This window comes from Macadamia integrifolia, unplaced genomic scaffold (genome assembly GCF_013358625.1).
Source record: "Macadamia integrifolia cultivar HAES 741 unplaced genomic scaffold, SCU_Mint_v3 scaffold1374, whole genome shotgun sequence".
Classification (NCBI taxonomy): domain Eukaryota; kingdom Viridiplantae; phylum Streptophyta; class Magnoliopsida; order Proteales; family Proteaceae; genus Macadamia; species Macadamia integrifolia.
Window position 1 is genome coordinate 17,823 of NW_024868181.1, and position 18,378 is coordinate 36,200.

Sequence of the window (18,378 nt, forward strand, 5' to 3'; positions counted from 1 at the left end):
TTGAAAAAAAGATTCAACTGAAACAATTATCTATTTAGTTTGAGATATAACAGTGATAAATAACAATCATGTCAAAATGATCGTGGACAACTGATCATATAACCAAAAAGTAGTAATGGCTGTCTGATGTGTCCCTGAAAGATGAACAATATTTGCCTCCTAATCTCCGTAAAAGTTAACATCAGATCAATTTCAACCACTACTAAACAGCCCCTTCTACATTCAGTTTAGATTTGAAGGGAATCTGCAATGGATCTTGCAAGACTCAAAACTTCAAAAGGTGCCCTATTTGCTACGGCCTTCACAGTAAGAGGGCAAGAATCGGTGATCCAAAAGTAGGTAAATACTGTCTCTGAGGCCTCTGAAAGCAAGGATTGCATAGGAAATCAGAAATCAGAAACCAGAAACCAGATGACTTGAAAAGAAGGGCACATATGAGAAGGTATGCCTACGTACCCTCATTCTTATGAGTGAAGCGCTCAAATGACCGCTTGGGAAACACAGCATGGGTGACATAAGCACTAACCTTTGCAGCACCATGAGCAGCCAAAACTCTCTAATTATGCAACAAATGTGAACATAAATGCAACTATCAGTTGTGTCACTGCTAGGCCAAACTAATATAAAGTTAAAACCACATTGAAGCTTCAGTAGTACTTAATTAGTGCAGTCCAGCTACAACATGCCATTGTGTAAAAGCTCTACTGCTGGACTAGAAACTAGATGATTTAACTGTTTTAGAAACAGTGCAGAATCAATTCAAATTAAAATTGACAATTCCCAAATCAAATATAGATATATATATATTCAACCAGAAAGAAATGGTTTCAAAGTTGTAAACTTTTGATAAACAATCAAATTAGACAACAGCCAAATCTACAAGCTGGAAGGTTTACTATGCTGGGTATTCCTAGACAAAACTCTGCTCAGAAATGTCTCCCAATTGATGATGCCAATAACTTAGGCAAACCTATTAATCCATTGTAGCTCTCATTGGGTCCAATGTCCCAAAACCTCACATCCTGCAAATGTCTAGACAGGTTTACTAGAGCAATTAAATGTGATTTACTTTACTTCCATCAGACAACTAAAACCCTATGGACTTCAGATTCCATTATTTGAGTATGGACCATTTGATAAAGAAGTTCTTGAAAGCTTCTTTGGAATCTCTTCTTATATCTAGAAGGTTGATCCATTTCCCACTCCTTCAATAATCCCTACCAGGTGATTGAAGAGAAAACCTAAAATTTTGGGTGCCAACATTATCTTATGTACTTATCTTTTGGTATTCTTCTATTTGTTTATTTGTCTAAATGATTTTCACATTGACTCATTTGAGAAGGTTGCAGGCTCTCAAGCCTCAAGTAACCCGGACACCTTGGTTAACAAAAGGAAAAAAAAAAAGCCACAAGTAACCCCCTGAACAGATGGTGAGCTTTCAAATATAACAAAAAACTAAATAATTTAAATAAGATGAAGCTTTAAAGATAAAGAACAATTGTTGCAATAAGAGACCAACTTGAAACATGAAAAAACATAACTTGTATGAGTTGTATCTAAAAGGAATCTCTCCAAATTGATTTCTTTTCCTTCTCAGGCTCTCTCAAACACCACTAAATATCGAAACTTTTTTTTAAGTTAATAGCAATGCCCGTGCTTAAATTACCATGTTAGAATTCAGGTTCTGGAAGGTCAATTTAAATTTAGGGGGAAAAGAATGCTGCATGACTGCATAGCATATACTTGCACCTCCCTGTGCGTCTCTCTCCTCCGATAATAGGTGCAGGGGCAGATATGTAATTTCATAAGAGGGAAGAGAGAGATGGACACATGGAGGTGCTAGTGTACGCTATGCATCCAAACAGGGAACTCAATTCCTTAAATTTATTATGTAGAGTTGTAATCCCACCTGTAAATCGAGATCTATAGGATCTCGGTATTAGCCGAGATGGGTGAGGGGCAGTTTTGTCTCCTTTTGTTTTCTATTTATTTCTTCCAGTTATTTCCTTTGCTATATCTAGGTTATTATTTATTGAATGAAGTGGGAGCTATTAACATTAAGTCGTAACTCCCAACAAGGTCACACATCCATCGATTTCCTTTTCCTCCCTATTCTCTTTTTCTTCTCCTAATATTGTTTACATCGTCTCAGAGCAAGATCCTTAGGTACTGCTGAAAATCTCCAGCTATCTTGCTCTCCTCTCTTTCAAGGCTTTAAACATTATTGATTGATTTATCTCTGATCATCTTTGAGGTTTCTTTCGGATTTTGTTTGAAAGTGTGCAACATCCTATGCTGTTATATGGGATTGTTTAGAGACTAGTTCATGTTTCAAATTAAGAACTAGGTCTCTCTTTGATGTTGGTTGATTTATGAAGTGAAGATTGCGACTGGAGTTTCAGATTTCTCTCTTTGTGGGTAGCATTTTTCAAGGTTTTGTCAGGGTTTTCTGGAAAAATCGGTTTTTTGTTAGGGTTTTGCAGGGTATCGATTTTTGTCAGGGTGAGCCTTCTCTCTGAATCATTGATACAAGTCTCTATTTTCTGATTTGGTGAAGAATATCTGAACAACCAAAGAATATTACTACTCAGGCTGTTTCCTCATCCTCTTGACCGTATTACTAAGAAGATATTAGAGGGAATTACCAATTTTCAACAATGGAAAAAGATTGTTAGGATGGTGTTAACTGGTCGTGATCAACAAGATCACAAAGACTGAACCCGCTGCTCACACATTATGGGATACGATTGATGCAAGAATTTTGAGACAGATGCTGAATTCTATGAAGAACCAGATTGTTGACTTAGTTACCCATATTGATATTGTTAAGGAGTTATGGTAATATATGAATGTTCTATACCCCGAACAGAACAACCTTTCCCGCATATATGATAATCTTAGGGGTTATACAGAGCTGATCAAAAAGGTCGTTCCTTAACTCAGTATTTTGCCGACTTTAAGAGGATGTATATGGAGCTGAATTCCCTATTTCCTATTACTTCTGATGTGCAACAAATGCAAAATTAGTGATAGCAGCTTGCTCTCATAGGATTTTTGGGTGGTCTTGGGAAGGAGTTTGACTCCGTTCACTCTCATATTCTAGGTGGTGACAAGGTAGCCACACTTTCAGACACTTTTTCACAGGTTCTACGAATCTCTCATGAGAATCCACATGATTACACCCTTGTTGATAATTCAGCTTTGGCTTCTTTTACACCTAACTGTAAGCCCAATAGTGGGACAGGTAATGGTAGTAGTGGTGGTTGTGGTCGTGGTCGTGGGGCTAGTCCTAATAAAGCCCCTAATTCTGGCACTCAAACTAATTCAGATACTTCTGGTTCGGTGAAGACTTGTCACCATTGTGATTATCCAGGACATATCCAACACTTTTATTGAAAACTTTATGGCAAACCATCTCAACAACAATTTTCCAATTCTGCTACTACTGATTCTGCTGCTACATTATCTACGTAGTCTAAGGGTAAGACAGTGAAGATGTTTGTTGAAGATTATGCACGCTTTACTCAGTTTCAGATTTCTCAATCATCCCAGCCTTCTACTACTACATTTGTTCAGACAGGTAATGCCACTGCATGTCTTTCGACTGCTTCCCACCCCTAGACCATTGATTCAGGTGCATCGGATCATATGACTAGGGTCTGAAGTATATTTTCTTCTTTTCATATTTGTCCTCTAGTTTACCTTAGTTGATGGTTCTTTATCTAGGGTTACAGGTACAGGCACTGTTCATGCCACCACTTCTTTATCCTTATATTCTGTTCTTTATTTAATTGGATTTCCTTTTAATCTTTTGTCTGTTAATAAGTTCGTCAAAACCCATAATTGTTCTGTGACCTTTTTCTCTGATTCTGGTGTCTTTCAGGACCTTACGACGAAGAGGACGATTGGTAAAGGTCGTGAATCAGGGGGCTACATCTACTCGAGGACACTTCATCTACGGCGTGTTTGAGTGTGGCATCACCTCACCAAATCCATTATCGTTCAGGTCAACCTTCACTGGACAAATTGAAACTTTTAGATTCTTGATTTCAATCTATTTCTAGTTTAAAATTATGAGTCATGTCAGTTTGGGAAGCTTCACCATGTAAGCTATCCCCTTAGAGTCAATAAACGGTCTGACCAACCTTTCTCTTTAGTTCATTCAGATGTTTAGAGTCCTTATCCAGTCGTTTTTAAGTTGGGATTTTGTTATTTTGTTACATTTGTTGATGACTATTCTAGAGTACCTAGATTTGTTTAATGAAAAACCATCCGAGATGTTCTCCATTTTTTATGCATTTTGTGTACAAGATTCAAACTCAGTTTAATACTCCAGTGCACATAATGCTAAGGAACGTTTTTTATCCCTTTACTACTTTTATGGTTCATCATAGCATCGACATCAGTCATCCTGTGCCAAAAACCCACAGTAAAATGGTGCGGTTGAAAGGAATAATAGACACTTAATGGAGGTCATACGATCTCTTTTTCTTTTTCTTTTTTAAATGAAGGTGCCCAAAAGTTTTTGGGCTGATACTGTTTTGATTGTGTTAACCGCATGTCTTCTTCTGTCTTACATGGTGGTATCCCCCATTCTTTGTTTTTTCCTTCTACACATATATTTGTTTTACCACCACGTGTCTTTGGTAGTGTGCTTTATTCGTGACCATCGTCCAGATGTTTCCAAGTTAGATCTGAAAGATCTTAAATGTATGTTTGTTGGCTATTCTTGTACTCAAAAGGGTCATTGTTCTTATTCTTTTAAGCAGCACAGGTATTTTGTTATAGCTGATGTTTCCTTTTGACTCCGCTCCTTATTCTGACCCTTTTTTTGTTGCTTCTGAGTTGAATGATGATATTTCTTTATATATTCAGTCTTTTGCTCCTCAAGTTCCTCAGGTTTTTTCATCACCTCTGCAGCCACAACCCATTATTGTGTACCAGCATCACCCTCAGTAAGGTTTAGCCCCTACCTCATTTGCCTCTGCCTTGCCTCTTTCGTCTGTTAGTCCTGCAGTAGGTAATTCTTCTTCTATTGCTTCTTCTGATCTTGATCTACCGATTGCTTTGCGAAAGGGTGTTCAAGGTTGTACCCAACATCCTATCTCTAACTTTGTGTCATATTCTAGTTTGTCTTCTACTTTCCATGCTTGTTTAAATACTGTTGAGAGTCATCCTATTTCTAAGTCTATTGCAGAGGCCCTATCTCATCCTGGTCGGCGGGCTGCTATGACTGAGGAACTGTTGGCATTGGAGGAAAATCAGACATGGGACCTTGTCCCGTGATCCTCAAGGAAATCAGCTAGTGGTTGTTGCCGGGTTTATGTGGTGAAAGTAAATCCAAATGGTTCGTTGGCATGTTTGAAGGCCAGAATTGTGGCCAAATTCTATGCCCAGGTGTTTGGAGTTGATTACTTAGATAATGTTTCCCCTGTGGCTAAACTTACTTCTGTTCACATTTTGATCTCTCTTGTTGCTACCCATCATTGGCCCTTATTTCAATTAGATGTTAAAATGCCTTCTTACATGGTGATCTCCATGAGGAGATTCATAAGGAGCAACCGCCTGGGTTTTTTGCAAAGGGGAGTGTGGTATGGTGTCTAAACTCAAAAAGTCTTTGTATGGGCTGAAACAGTCGCCTCGGGCATGGTTTGGTCGATTAACCGAAGTGGCCTTGAAGTTTGGGTTGAAACGTGTGATAGTGATCATTTTCCTATATTATTTGGGCAATCTGTCGCAAGACTGATATTTCTTGTTGTATATGTGGATGATATTGTTATTATAGGAGATGATTCGTCGGGAATTGAGAAGTTAAAGATGCATTTACAACAGAAATTTCAAACTAAAGATTTGGGGAGGTTGAAATATTTATTGGGTGTGGAAGTGGCTCAAGTCAAGGAAAAGAATTTCTCTTTCACAACGAAATATAATATTAATCTTCTTCCAAAAATATTGAGTTCTAAACCCTTAGATACTCTTATGGATCTCAATTTCAAGCTTACACTTGATTATGGTGATGTTCTTGGGGATCCTAAGAAGTATCGAAGACTTGTTGGGAAGCTAAACTATCTGACAATGACTCAACCTGGTATTGCTTTTCCTGTTAGTGTGGTGAGTCAATTTTTGTCTTCTCCTTAGATGTCTCATTGGGAGGCTATTATACGTATTTTGTGGTACCTCGGGAAGGATCCTGGACGCGGTCTGCTTTACTCTGATCACGGATATGGATGGATTGAGGGCTTTTCAGATGCTGAATAGGCTAGGTCTCCTGTCGACAGGAGGTCAACTACAAGTTATTGCACAGTTGTTGGAGGAAATCTTATGCCATGGAAGAGCAAGAAACAAATAGTTGTGGCTCAATTTAGTGCAGAATCAGAATATCGGACTATAACACATGTTACATGTAAACTAATGTGGGTGAAACAGTTATTGGGCTGAAATTGGATTTACAGATGATTCTCCTATGCAATTTTGGTGTGATAATCAAGTTGCTATCCATATTGCTTTGAATCCTATGTTTCATGAAAGAACGAAAGTACGAAACACATCGAAGTAGACTGTCACTTTGTTCGATAGAAGTTGCAATAAGGACTTATTTCTCCTCGTCATGTTCTTCCAGGGAAGCAACTTGCTGATTTGTTTACAAAGTCTTTGGGCAGTATTAGAGTGGATTATATTTGCGACAAGCTGGCTGGGATGATTAACATCAATGCTCCAGCTTAAGGGGGAGGGTAAATCAAAATCTGTAGTGCTAATACTGAGATGAGTGAGGGGCAGTTTGGTCTTCTTTCGTTTATTTGTTTATTTCTTCTAGTTATGCCCTTCGTTATCTCTAGGTTATTATATATTGAATGAAGTGGGAGTTATAACATTAAGTTGTAACTCCCAACAGGGTTACATATCCATCGATTCTCTTTCTCCCTCTTCTCTTTTTCTTCTTCTTCTTCTAATATTGTTTACACCACCCAACTCCGTGCAAGAAATTGGAGGTAACATAGATAAAAGAGGCTGCAAATTTAAAGCTCTTTAATGAAAGCTGGTTTTAGTTCTAAGTGAAGGTTGAAGTTAGTCCTCACCAAAAGGTTTGAGTATACAGAGATGCATTGAACACATGGAAATATTATGCAAAACTAGAAAGAGAAGTACTTTGCGCAAAGGATTTACCCTTTTAAGTGACAGAACAGGAAGGGCTTTATTAGATAACAAATACCTGGCACTCGATAAGGGTCCCCCCTGACTGCACTAAATCATCAACAATAACTACATGATGACCAGCTGGATTTCCCTCCTTGAGCCGAACTATCCTCTTATCACCTTCACGAACCTTTGTGCACACAACCTGTCATTTGACACCATTAAAGATCCAAGGTTAAAACATTCTCAATAATGAATATCATCAAGCAACTGAATCTAACCATGGGAAAGTGTAGCAACTGCTTGTGAAATCGCTTCCATGCTCCATCATCTGGAAATGCAATGCAGATCTGGAAGATACAGGGTGTTAAAGGTCATGGACAAAAACATAACCATTCGAAAGGCTACTTCAAGACAAACTTTCCAATCGTAGCAACCAATTGCTTTGACAGTCCCACCATACAAAGATGCTGATTGTATTACTAAAATGAACAGCCTTTGGAAGGATGACAATATTCAACATGAGAAAAAAATTATGGACTATTTCGAGAGGTCCAAATTCTACCTTATCAGCATCAGGGAGCTCATGAAGACATCATTTCAACAAAGGGATTCCAGTTTCAAAACAAGGCAGAACATGATCCCCAAAATAAAATCTTTCCTGTAGAAATCAAGGAAGAAAATTCTGCAATCAGGAACAAGTATACACGGTTAGGAGTACTCAACAACAACAACAAACTCAGCCTTATTCCAACTTAATGGGGTCGGCTACATGGATCCATAAAAAATAAAATAAGGAAAAAGTCAAAAAAGAATTGGGTGAAGGAAGAGATGAAAAGATGAGAAAAGAAAGAAAAAGAAAGGAGAAGAGAGTAAGAGGAAAGAGGTACAGCCCAACAAGTCAGAAGAACTCAGCTAAATGGGTCAGCTATATGGATCCTTGCCCTCCAATAGGTTCTATCCAAGGTCATGCTTGGGACTAGACCGAGACCATGCATATCATTCCTAACCACTTCGCCTATGGTCATTTTAGGCCTGCCCCTAGCTCTTTTAGCTCCATAAATCTGAATCAAATCATTCTTCCTTACTGGCAACATCAATTCTTATACAACTAAAAAGAATAAAGTGTCGAGAACTTGCCCCAACATCACAGAAAATTTGTCCGCAACTACAAAGGATAAAATGCTCATATATCATAATTTAAATGGATCAGCCATTTGCTGCAACAACAAAGGAGCTGATTGTTTCCATATCCAATCATCAAGGGTTCAGTGTCTTAGACAGAAAAAGAAGAGTATATTAAAAGATCACAAAGTTCAAATTTAAGACACCAGGAAGAAAATTTTTTGGACTTATGAATCCCTTGAGTACATTTGGTGGAAGGGGAGACACTCATTCGGCAACGATGACAAAAATACTTGTTATGTAGACCTTGGAATACTTGTTATGTAGAAATACTTCAAAAGCTGGGATTTCATGATCATAACAGCGACAGTGTAAATAAGTGAACCACCTTTTGTGAATGTCCTCCCTCACATTCATAAAATTTATGGATATCTAATAATCAAAAGGAAAATATCAACTGAAATTAAAGCATCACACACTAGAAAAAGAATTAAAGGGCAGGCAGACAAGCAATTTGAAAATATAGATAGTCAAGAGAATGCATTTCTATGCAAATACAGAAAACATGGTGTAATTTACGGAAGAGAACAATAACTGCCGACAGAAAAAAACCAAAGTGTTGGCATGCTGCATTATTGATGTAGGTGCAGGAGATGGTAGGATTTGATGCAGGCAGTCAACAGGATACAAGGTTCACAAAACTTTGGGTTATTTTTTATGCAATACAAATCCAGCATTAAAGGAGAAAGAACCAGCCCAACTGGCCCCCACAGTTTAGCAAAACTAGTCCATATTCTGATCCATATCTGGTTTCTACTAATCCCATGTTTTGATTATATTGTCTGCCCATAATATGGCCTGCAACCAGGCATGTTTTAGCAGATTTTTTTGAGATAAACATAGTACATCATCTTGAAGATTTGGAAGATTGCATGGGCCTAGAAGATCCTTTGGGGATAGTGTCCAGCACAACATTTTGAAGATTTGAAAAATTGTGGGACCCATAGGCCCTTGGAGAAGGTTTCATAAGAGATAGGCTGCTGGATTGTGTCTAAGAGAAGATCCTATCTAGCTTCTATATTGTGATTGTAGTTCTTAGTTTCTATTTTTGTACCCATGCTTAGTTACAAATTAGGAGTTTCCATTTCTGAGTTTTCCTTTTAGTAAGCAGACTTTCTATTTCATGTAATAGCATATTGGAAATTCTATTCTGCCTAGAGGCATCCATGCATTGTGATGTGGGGTTGTCTGGTTAAACTTGTTGTTTAACAGGATTTTGAACACTAGGAAGATATCAAATGATTAGAGGAGAAGCATTGTAGTCCAGGTCTACACAAATAAAAGGGGACATTCAGAGCTGCAATAACCATAGAAACAAAAAACTAATGAGTCATAGTATGAAACTACGGGAGAAGGTTATTGAAGCCCCACTTGAGAAGAAAAACTAAGATCTCGGAAAACCAATTTGGTTTATGCCAAGTAGATCCACGACAGAGGCTATCTATCTCCTGAGGAGGCTCATGGAAAGTTATCGAGCCCACAAGAAGGATCTCCACATAGTCTTTATTGACCTAGAAAAAGAATATGACAGTTCCTAAAGATTTAATCTGGCATGTCCTAGTAAAGAGAGAGGTGTCTACTACATATGTGGATATAATTAAGGACATGTACAAGGACGTAATGACTAGTGTGAGATCTGTAGGAGGTCAAGGCAAGGAAATCCCAATTACAATTGGGTTACATCAAGGATCGGCCTTAAGCCCCTATTTGTTTGCACTTACCATGGATGAGTTATTCAAGAGCATTCTAAATGAGGTCCCCTGGTGTATGATCTTTGCGGATGACATCGTTTTAGTGGATGAAACTTTATAAGAAGGGATTAACGCTAAGTTGGAGCTATAGAGATCAAACTTGGAAACAAGAGGTTTTAAGATTAGTAGATCGAAGACAGATTACATGATATATAACTTTTGCCACTCTATGTAGGACAATGAAACAGTGAAAATCGAGTGAGAGAGATCGATACCAAAGAGTGACTATTTTAGATATCTGGGGTCAACCATAAATAAAGAATGTGACATAGAGCAAATTGACCAATTCCTGACCCCTCCCCCTTCGACCATGCCGTAACCTCCTATGGCCCTTCCCCCTCCCACGGCTCCTGCCGTTGCCGACCTCCTCTTATAGCCGGAAGCTCTCCTCCCAAATGATCACCCTCAGCCTTGCCTCAACCAGAACCTTTCCTTCTCCTCCTATCCCTCTCCATCGAACCCATCCCTCCCTCCTCGCTCCTAGTGTTCTGCCGTTACCTCCCCCTCCTAAACCAACCACTCCCCCGCCTCCAAAATGACACATTCATTTTCAAATTTGATGCCGAAGCTGACAAATCCATCGCCATTGATGGAGGACCTTGGTTCGTAGGGAAGAAGCCAATCTTCCTAAGGAATTGGAATGAGCATACCTCCTTTAACAAAACTGAACCCACATCCATACCTCTGTGGGTGGTTCTCCCTAATTTGCCCCTCCATTTTTTGTGTCAAAGGTCTAAGCCTGGTGGGCTCTCTCATTGGGAAACCTCTTCACTCTGATAAGAGAACCAAGCTGATGGATCATCTTTCCTACGCAAGGATCTGTGTTGAAATCAAAGCCGAGCAGCCTCTTCTGCATTCGGTCACGATCACTGATGGTGAAGGTCACTCTTTTGCCCAGAAAATCAAGTACGATTGGGTGCCCCCTATATGTTCTCTCTGTAAATGCTTCGGGCACCAAACAGTTCATTGTGAGAAGAACCCGAACATCCCTACCCCCTTAGTGAACAAGAGCACCCTGAGCCTAATACTATCTCCGGTGATGCCTCCCGGGAAGCACCTTTCAAAGATCATGTCTCCAGAAGAAATAAGAAAAGGAAAAATAATTCTAAGGATCATTTTGTTCCTCCCTCGGGCACTGCCGCTCTTACGACCAATGATCCTCCGCCGGAAAAGTCCTTGGCTTCAACAACCGATGGTCCATCTCCATCACCTTTGCCTGCTAGATCAAACAGGCAAAGGTAATGGAGGTTGCCCCCCTACAACCTCTGCCAGCCCACATCACTGAAGATCCTATTCCTCAAGTTTCCATTTCGATGTCTCCCCCTTCGGTTTGTCAGGCCGAGTCGTCTGTTCTCTCTGAACCCTTGGCCCCCATCCCCAGATCTCCCCTTCCTCCTCTACTTCCCCTTCCTTCTGTCGTATCTTCAGCGAAAGTTCCCAATGCCAGTCCAAATCTCTCAAATCCTCTTTACCCTTCTAATCCTAAACCGGCCACCCCCGAATTGGTGTTTATGCCATTGAACCAATTCCTCCCGGTTTAATTATTGAACAAGTTTTCCAAATTTCCAATGGATCACCCATTGTACCCAAGTAACCTCTACCCATCTTCTAACCCGACCCACCCATTCCATCAACCAACCCAAATCTTCCAACCATCACTACCCATCTCTCGACCCGACAATCCTTTCTTCTTCGCCCGACTCCTCCACCTCTGGGTTGATCTCTGCCGCAAGCCATGCGCTCCCTTTGAATCCCTTGCTACCGCCATCGATGTTCTCTGCTACCGTCTTTCCAACGCCCTCAACAACTTGTCGATCTACCGCCACCAATCCAGTGCCCTACACTGTCGGCCGACCTCGCTCCACCAACACTGCCACCCCAGACATAGCTCCAGTCTTGTCAATCAACTGCGGCTACGTCTCCCTCTGATGTTACGATCTCTGTTGCCACCCCTCCTCCACCCATCGTCTAACCTTGTAAGGTCCTCCGCTCCATGACAACTCGGAAGACCCTGTTACTGCCTCTATGCCTAAGTTTGAGCTCCAGGCCACTACTGATCAGATTGTTTCCTCTAGAATGGTTCCTCTAGACTGTAGCTCTGCTCAAATTGTCCCCCTGGATCATAGCTCTGCTCATAATGATACATCTGGAATTCAGTATGATGCCGAACAACTGCATCTCTGCAATATTCTCAATACTTAAGGAAACCATCACAGCCCTGGTTCTCTGATGACACATGGATCCTGCTCTGCCCCTCTAGCTCACTCTTTGGATGAGGTCCTTATTAGGAACACTGATGTAACCCTGCCTACCATAATTCCTAAACCCCCTACCCGACCCTCTCCTCCCTGCTCTATCCTCCCCCACCACCCGCAAGAAATATACCAAAAAATCCTCTTCCACCTTTAAAACCTCCCGTCTCATTGGTTACAGCCGTTGATCCACCTGCAAGACCCCCCGCTGCTCCACCAAACGTTTGTTGCCCTCCACCCCTAGTTCCAAATGATCCCTTGGACAATTTGGAATGTTCATGGCCTTAACTCCTCAGCTAAACAGGCTAAGATCCGTTCCCTTTTCCACTCCTCCCAGCCCAACCTCTGTTGTTTATTAGAAACCCGTGTCCTTAAGGCCAATGCCTCTCGTATTGCTTCCTCAATTGCCCCTCACTGGTCCTTTAAATCCAACTATCTTCATAGTTCCAATGGGAGGATTTGGATCCTTTGGGACCCTTCCTCCCTGAACATTACCTATCTCTCCTCTTCTTCCCAATTCATTCACATCTTCATCTCCCATCACTCCAGCCCTTTCATCTACTTGCTTTTTATGGTCTATGCTCACAATAGAGCCTCCCTTAGGCTGCCCCTTTGGACTGACCTTCTCTCCTTGTCTCCCTCCCTCCTCTAGCTCTAGGCCTTGGGGGATTGTTGGAGACTTCAATGTCATCCGCTCCATATAAAGCACGGAGGTAACCACATTGATCCTCAGGCTGTTGTATCCTTCAAAGACTGCATTGACGATCTCAATCTCATGGACCTCAGATGGTCGGGTGCCAAATTCACCTGGCATAATAGAAGAGTTGGTTCCCACCGGGTGACTTGCAAGCTTGACAGAGCCCTCGTTAATGAACCATAGCTGGACTCCTACCCTTCCTCCCATGCTTGCTTTAACCTCCCTAGGATCTCTGATCATAGCCCCATCTCCCTCCATGTCCTCCCTTTCCGCTCGTTCGGGCCCAAACCTTTTAAATTCTTTGATATGTGGATCTCTCACCCGGATTTCCACCAACTCATTTACTGTTCCCCATCTTCGACTCTCTCTCCCCCTCCTTGCTTTTGCCAAAAAACTCAAGAATGTCAAAGCCACCCTCAAACTTTAGAATGCCTCCACCTTTGGGAACATCTCCTCTAATGTGGCCATCGGTCGGGAAAGGCTTCTCTCCATTCAATCCAGGCTCCAGCAGGATATCCTCAACCCTGCCCTGCTTGAGGAATAAAAAGTGGCTGCTTCTGATCTTTCCTTACTCCTCGAGCAAGAGGAGCGCTTTCTCCACCAAAAAGCCCTCATCAAATGGCTTGAGCTTGGAGACTCCAATTTGGCTTATTTCCATCGCTCCCTTAAAGCCAGAAATAATGCCAACACCATCCCCATGCTCATTTCCTCCTCTAGAAATGAACTCCACTCCCCCGACCTCATTAAAACTGAGGCTATTTCTCATTTCCAAAGAATCTTCAGCTCCCCTCCCTCCCCCATCCCCCCCAATCTCCTTAATAAGTTCGTCCCTAATGAACTCCTTCCCCTCCTCCAATCCGTCCCTTCTGATGATGAATACTTATCGGCCATCCTCTCCCACAAAGCCAATAAAGCCCTGGGCCCTGATGGCTTCAACATAGAATTCTTCTCCTCCTGCTGGAATATCATTCGGGATGACCTCATTCTTGCGGTGAGAAGCTTCAACCATGGTTTTAAGTATCGATGCGTATCGTGCTGTATCGGTAGGCATCGGCACGATACATACCGATACGCTACGGGGAATTTTGGGCCTCTTTTTGTGTATCGGCGTTTCGTACGTATCGTATCGTGTCGTACCGTATCGGTACCGATACGTACGATACTCTATGATACGAACTTTTGAAAATCTGAAAATTCCTGAGAGTGTCGGTACGTATCGAAGGTATCGTGCAATATCGAGCCGTATCGTACTGTATCGGTACGATACGGCTACTTAAGCGTGAATTTTTTATTGTTTGAAACAAACACTTCACACTCTCACCAACAATTTTCTAGATTTTTTATATGTTATGTAAAAACAATACGTATCGAAGGTATCGTGCAATATCGAGCCGTATCGTACTGTATCGGTACGATACGGCTACTTAAGCGTGAATTTTTTATTGTTTGAAACAAACACTTCACACTCTCACCAACAATTTTCTAGATTTTTTATATGTTATGTAAAAACAAGTGTTCTACAACTTCCATGGAAATTTTTTATTTTTCTCAAAAAAATATTTTTTTTTAATTTTTTTATTCCGAAATTAATTTTTAAAAAAATCCCCAAAAATTTTTATTTTTAGAAAATTTAGTTCATTCAACTCTTAAAAATAATGTCATAACTTATAATTACTAAATACATGATTTCAAATGAAACCCACATTTTTTCCCTAAAAAAGTGAGGGTTTCAAATTTTTTTTTTTTATTTCTCAGATCTACTCAAATATATTGATCCACACTTTGTTGATTTTTTATATGTTCTTTAAAAACATTTAATCTACAACTTCTATAAAAAAAATTTAATTTTTCTACAATGAATGGGAGACCCACTACCATAAATATTTCGACTGGGGTAAATATTGTGCCTATATTCGACAAGTGCAGAATATCATCGTAGTTGCTCCTATTGAAGAAGAAGGTCCTAGCCAAGGATTTGAACCACCACGACACTCATCACAGTGGCAATGGCAATGAGGAAAGAAAAAACTGTAAGAAACTCAAACCTCATCATTTTGAACATTTTTAACTCAATATATTTGTCTATCAATATAATACCTTCTACTTAAGTATTTATGCATTCTACATGTTATATATAGTTTTTTTTAACTATTTTTTTTTTTTGTAAAAGTGTGTAAAAATATGTTCCCTATCCATTTATGTGCATATCTTTCGCGTATCTCCGATATGATACGATACCCTCCGATACGTATCTTAATTTTGACCGATCGATACGATGACCGATACCGATACTTTAATCCTTGAGTATGACTCCTAAACTTCGAGTGTGACCCACTATCTAAAATTCCTTTCTATCCACAACTTTCAAAAAGGTGACCTACCATGCCGAGTCTCTCCGATCACCTTTCTATATATTTCTGATTTCTTCTCTTTGATGGTCAGTTAAAGGATCATTAACTTGAATTCTATAAAGCTTTCCCTATCAAATTGAAAGTCATAATAGAAGAGATGCATTGGTTGAATAATCTCAACCTTGGTTTTTTTTTTTATCAAAAATGTTGGTTCACATTTTATGGCATTTCCTCTATTAAACTAATACAATCCTGTATAAGATTGTTCATGGAACTACTGTCGAGATTATTCAAACCATATTTCTTAGTAAATTGAGTGCAACAATTACTTGTAAGGCGTTAAGGAATTGTTTCCTCTTGAGGTTCAAATTGTAAAAATATATTATCGCATCATAGGTAATGACTATGATATTAAGAAGAGTAAACAGTGGCCCGACTAAGCCCCCCCTTTAATCTCATTTGTGTGAAATATATTGATTGTAATAGACGATGTACAAATTCGTGTGTTAATGGTGAAACCGTTTGTAGTTGGAACCACTAAAGATGATATTGTCTCGTATTATACTATCAATTCTAACAATCACAACGAGTGATCTGCAACAACTTCGGGCAATGTGAGAAAAATAATATGATATAAANTTTTTTAATTAATTAAATTTTTTAATAAAATTCCAATTTTACCCTTAAAAAACGGATACGCGTTTAAAACGGATTCTTTTGCCGTTTCCCTTTTTTCCCGGATTGTATAACAGCATACGGGAAAACGCGTTTTAAACGGCAAAAAAACGAGAACGCATTTTAAACGCGTTTTAACTAACAGTGGTCACGATCACTGATGGTGAAGGTCACTCTTTTGCCCAGAAAATCAAGTACGATTGGGTGCCCCCTATATGTTCTCTCTGTAAATGCTTTGGGCACCAAACAGTTCATTGTGAGAAGAACCCGAACATCCCTGCCCCCCTTAGTGAACAAGAGCACCCTGAGCCTAATACTATCTCCGGTGATGCCTCCCGGAAAGCACCTTTCAAAGATCATGTCTCCAGAAGAAATAAGAAAAGGAAAAATAATTCTAAGCATCATTTTGTTCCTCCCTCGGGCACTGCCACTCTAACGACCGATGATCCTCCACCGGAAAAGTCCTTGGCTTCAACAACCGATGGTCCATCTCCATCGCCTTTGCCTGCTAGATCAAACAGGCAAAGGTGATGGAGGTTGCCTCCCTACAACCTCTGCCAGCCCACATCACTGAAGATCCTATTCCTCAAGTTTCCATTTCGATGTCTCCCCCTTCGGTTTGTCGGGCCGAGTCGTCTGCTCTCTCTGAACCCTTGGCCCCCATCCCCAGATCTCCCCTTCCTCCTCTACTTCCCCTTCCTTCTGTCGTATCTTCAACGAAAGTTCCCAATGCCAGTCCAAATCTCTCAAGTCCTCTTTACCCTTCTAATCCTAAACCGGCCACCCCCGAATTGGTGTTTATGCCATTGAACCAATTCCTCCCGGTTTAATTATTGAACAAGTTTTCCAAATTTCGAATGGATCACCCATTGTACCCAAATAACCTCTACCCATCTTCTAACCCGACCCACCCATTCCATCAACCAACCCAAATCTTCCGACCATCACTACCCATCTCTCGACTCGACAATCCTTTCTTCTTCGCCCGACTCCTCCACCTCTGGGTTGATCTTTGCCGCAAGCCATGCGCTCCCTTTGAAGCCCTTGCTACTGCCATCGATGTTCTCTGCTACCGTCTTTCCGACGCCCTCAACAACTTGTCGATCTGCCGCCACCAATCCGGTGCCCTCCACTGTCGGCCGACCTCGCTCCACCAACACTGCCGCCCCAGACATAGCTCCAGTCTTGTCAGTCAACTGCAGCTACGTCTCCCTCTGATGTTACGATCTCTGCTGCCGCCCCTCCTCCACCCATCGTCTAACCTTGTAAGGTCCTCCGCTCCATGACAACTCAGAAGACCCTGTTACTGCCTCTGTGCCTAAGTTTGAGCTCCAGGCCACTACTGATCAGATTGTTTCCTCTGGAATGGTTCCTCTAGATTGTAGCTCTGCTCAAATTGTCTCCCTGGATCATAGCTCTGCTCATGATGATACATCTGGAATTCAGTATGATGCCGAACAACTGCATCTCTGCAATATTCTCAATACTTAAGGAAACCATCACAGCCCTGGTTCTCTGATGACACATGGAACCTGCTCTGCCCCTCTGGCTCACTCTTTGGATGAGGTCCTTATTAGGAACACTGATGTAACCCTGCCTACCATAATTCCTGAACCCCCTACCCGACCCTCTCCTCCCTGCTCTGTCCTCCCCCACCACCCGCAAGAAATATACCAAAAAATCCCTTCCACCTTTAAAACCTCCCCTCTCATTGGTTACAGCCGTCGATCCACCTGCAAGACCCCCGCTGCTCCACCAAACGTTTGTTGCCCTCCACCCCTAGTTCGAAATGATCCCTTGGACAATTTGGAATGTTCATGGCCTTAACTCCTCAGCTAAACAGGCTAAGATCCGTTCCCTTTTCCACTCCTCCCAGTCCGACCTCTGTTGTTTATTAGAAACCCGTGTCCTTAAGGCCAATGCCTCTCATATTGCTTCCTCAATTGCCCCTCACTGGTCCTTTAAATCCAACTATCTTCATAGTTCCAATGGGAGGATTTGGATCCTTTGGGACCCTTCCTCCTTGAACATTACCTATCTCTCCTCTTCTTCCCAATCATTCACATCTTCATCTCCCATCACTCCGGCCCTTTCATCTACTTGCTTTTTATGGTCTATGCTCACAATAGAGCCTCCCTTAGGCTGCCCCTTTGGACTGACCTTCTCTCCTTGTCTCCCTCCTCTAGCTCTAGGCCTTGGGGGATTGTTGGAGACTTCAATGTCATCCGCTTTGCCCATATAAAGCACGGAGGTAACCACATTGATCCTCAGGCTGTTGTATCCTTCAAAGACTGCATTGACGATCTCAATCTCATGGACCTCAGATGGTCGGG

At 41.1% G+C, this 18,378-nt stretch overlaps 1 protein-coding gene across 2 annotated transcripts in view; it reads right to left on the reverse strand.

The window, feature by feature from the left end:
* Positions 1-18,378, reverse strand: part of LOC122063599 (ribose-phosphate pyrophosphokinase 4-like) — a 30,226-nt gene continuing 11,848 nt past the window's right edge. For both annotated transcript variants that reach the window (XM_042627301.1, XM_042627302.1), the window contains 5 exons: positions 7,700-7,795; positions 7,416-7,484; positions 7,211-7,339; positions 457-556; positions 1-361 (listed from right to left, as the gene is read on the reverse strand). In XM_042627301.1, the coding sequence (XP_042483235.1) occupies positions 228-361; positions 457-556; positions 7,211-7,339; positions 7,416-7,418 (366 nt within the window). In that variant the 5' untranslated portion in view covers positions 7,419-7,484; positions 7,700-7,795 and the 3' untranslated portion in view covers positions 1-227. The remainder of the gene's footprint in view (positions 362-456; positions 557-7,210; positions 7,340-7,415; positions 7,485-7,699; positions 7,796-18,378) is intronic.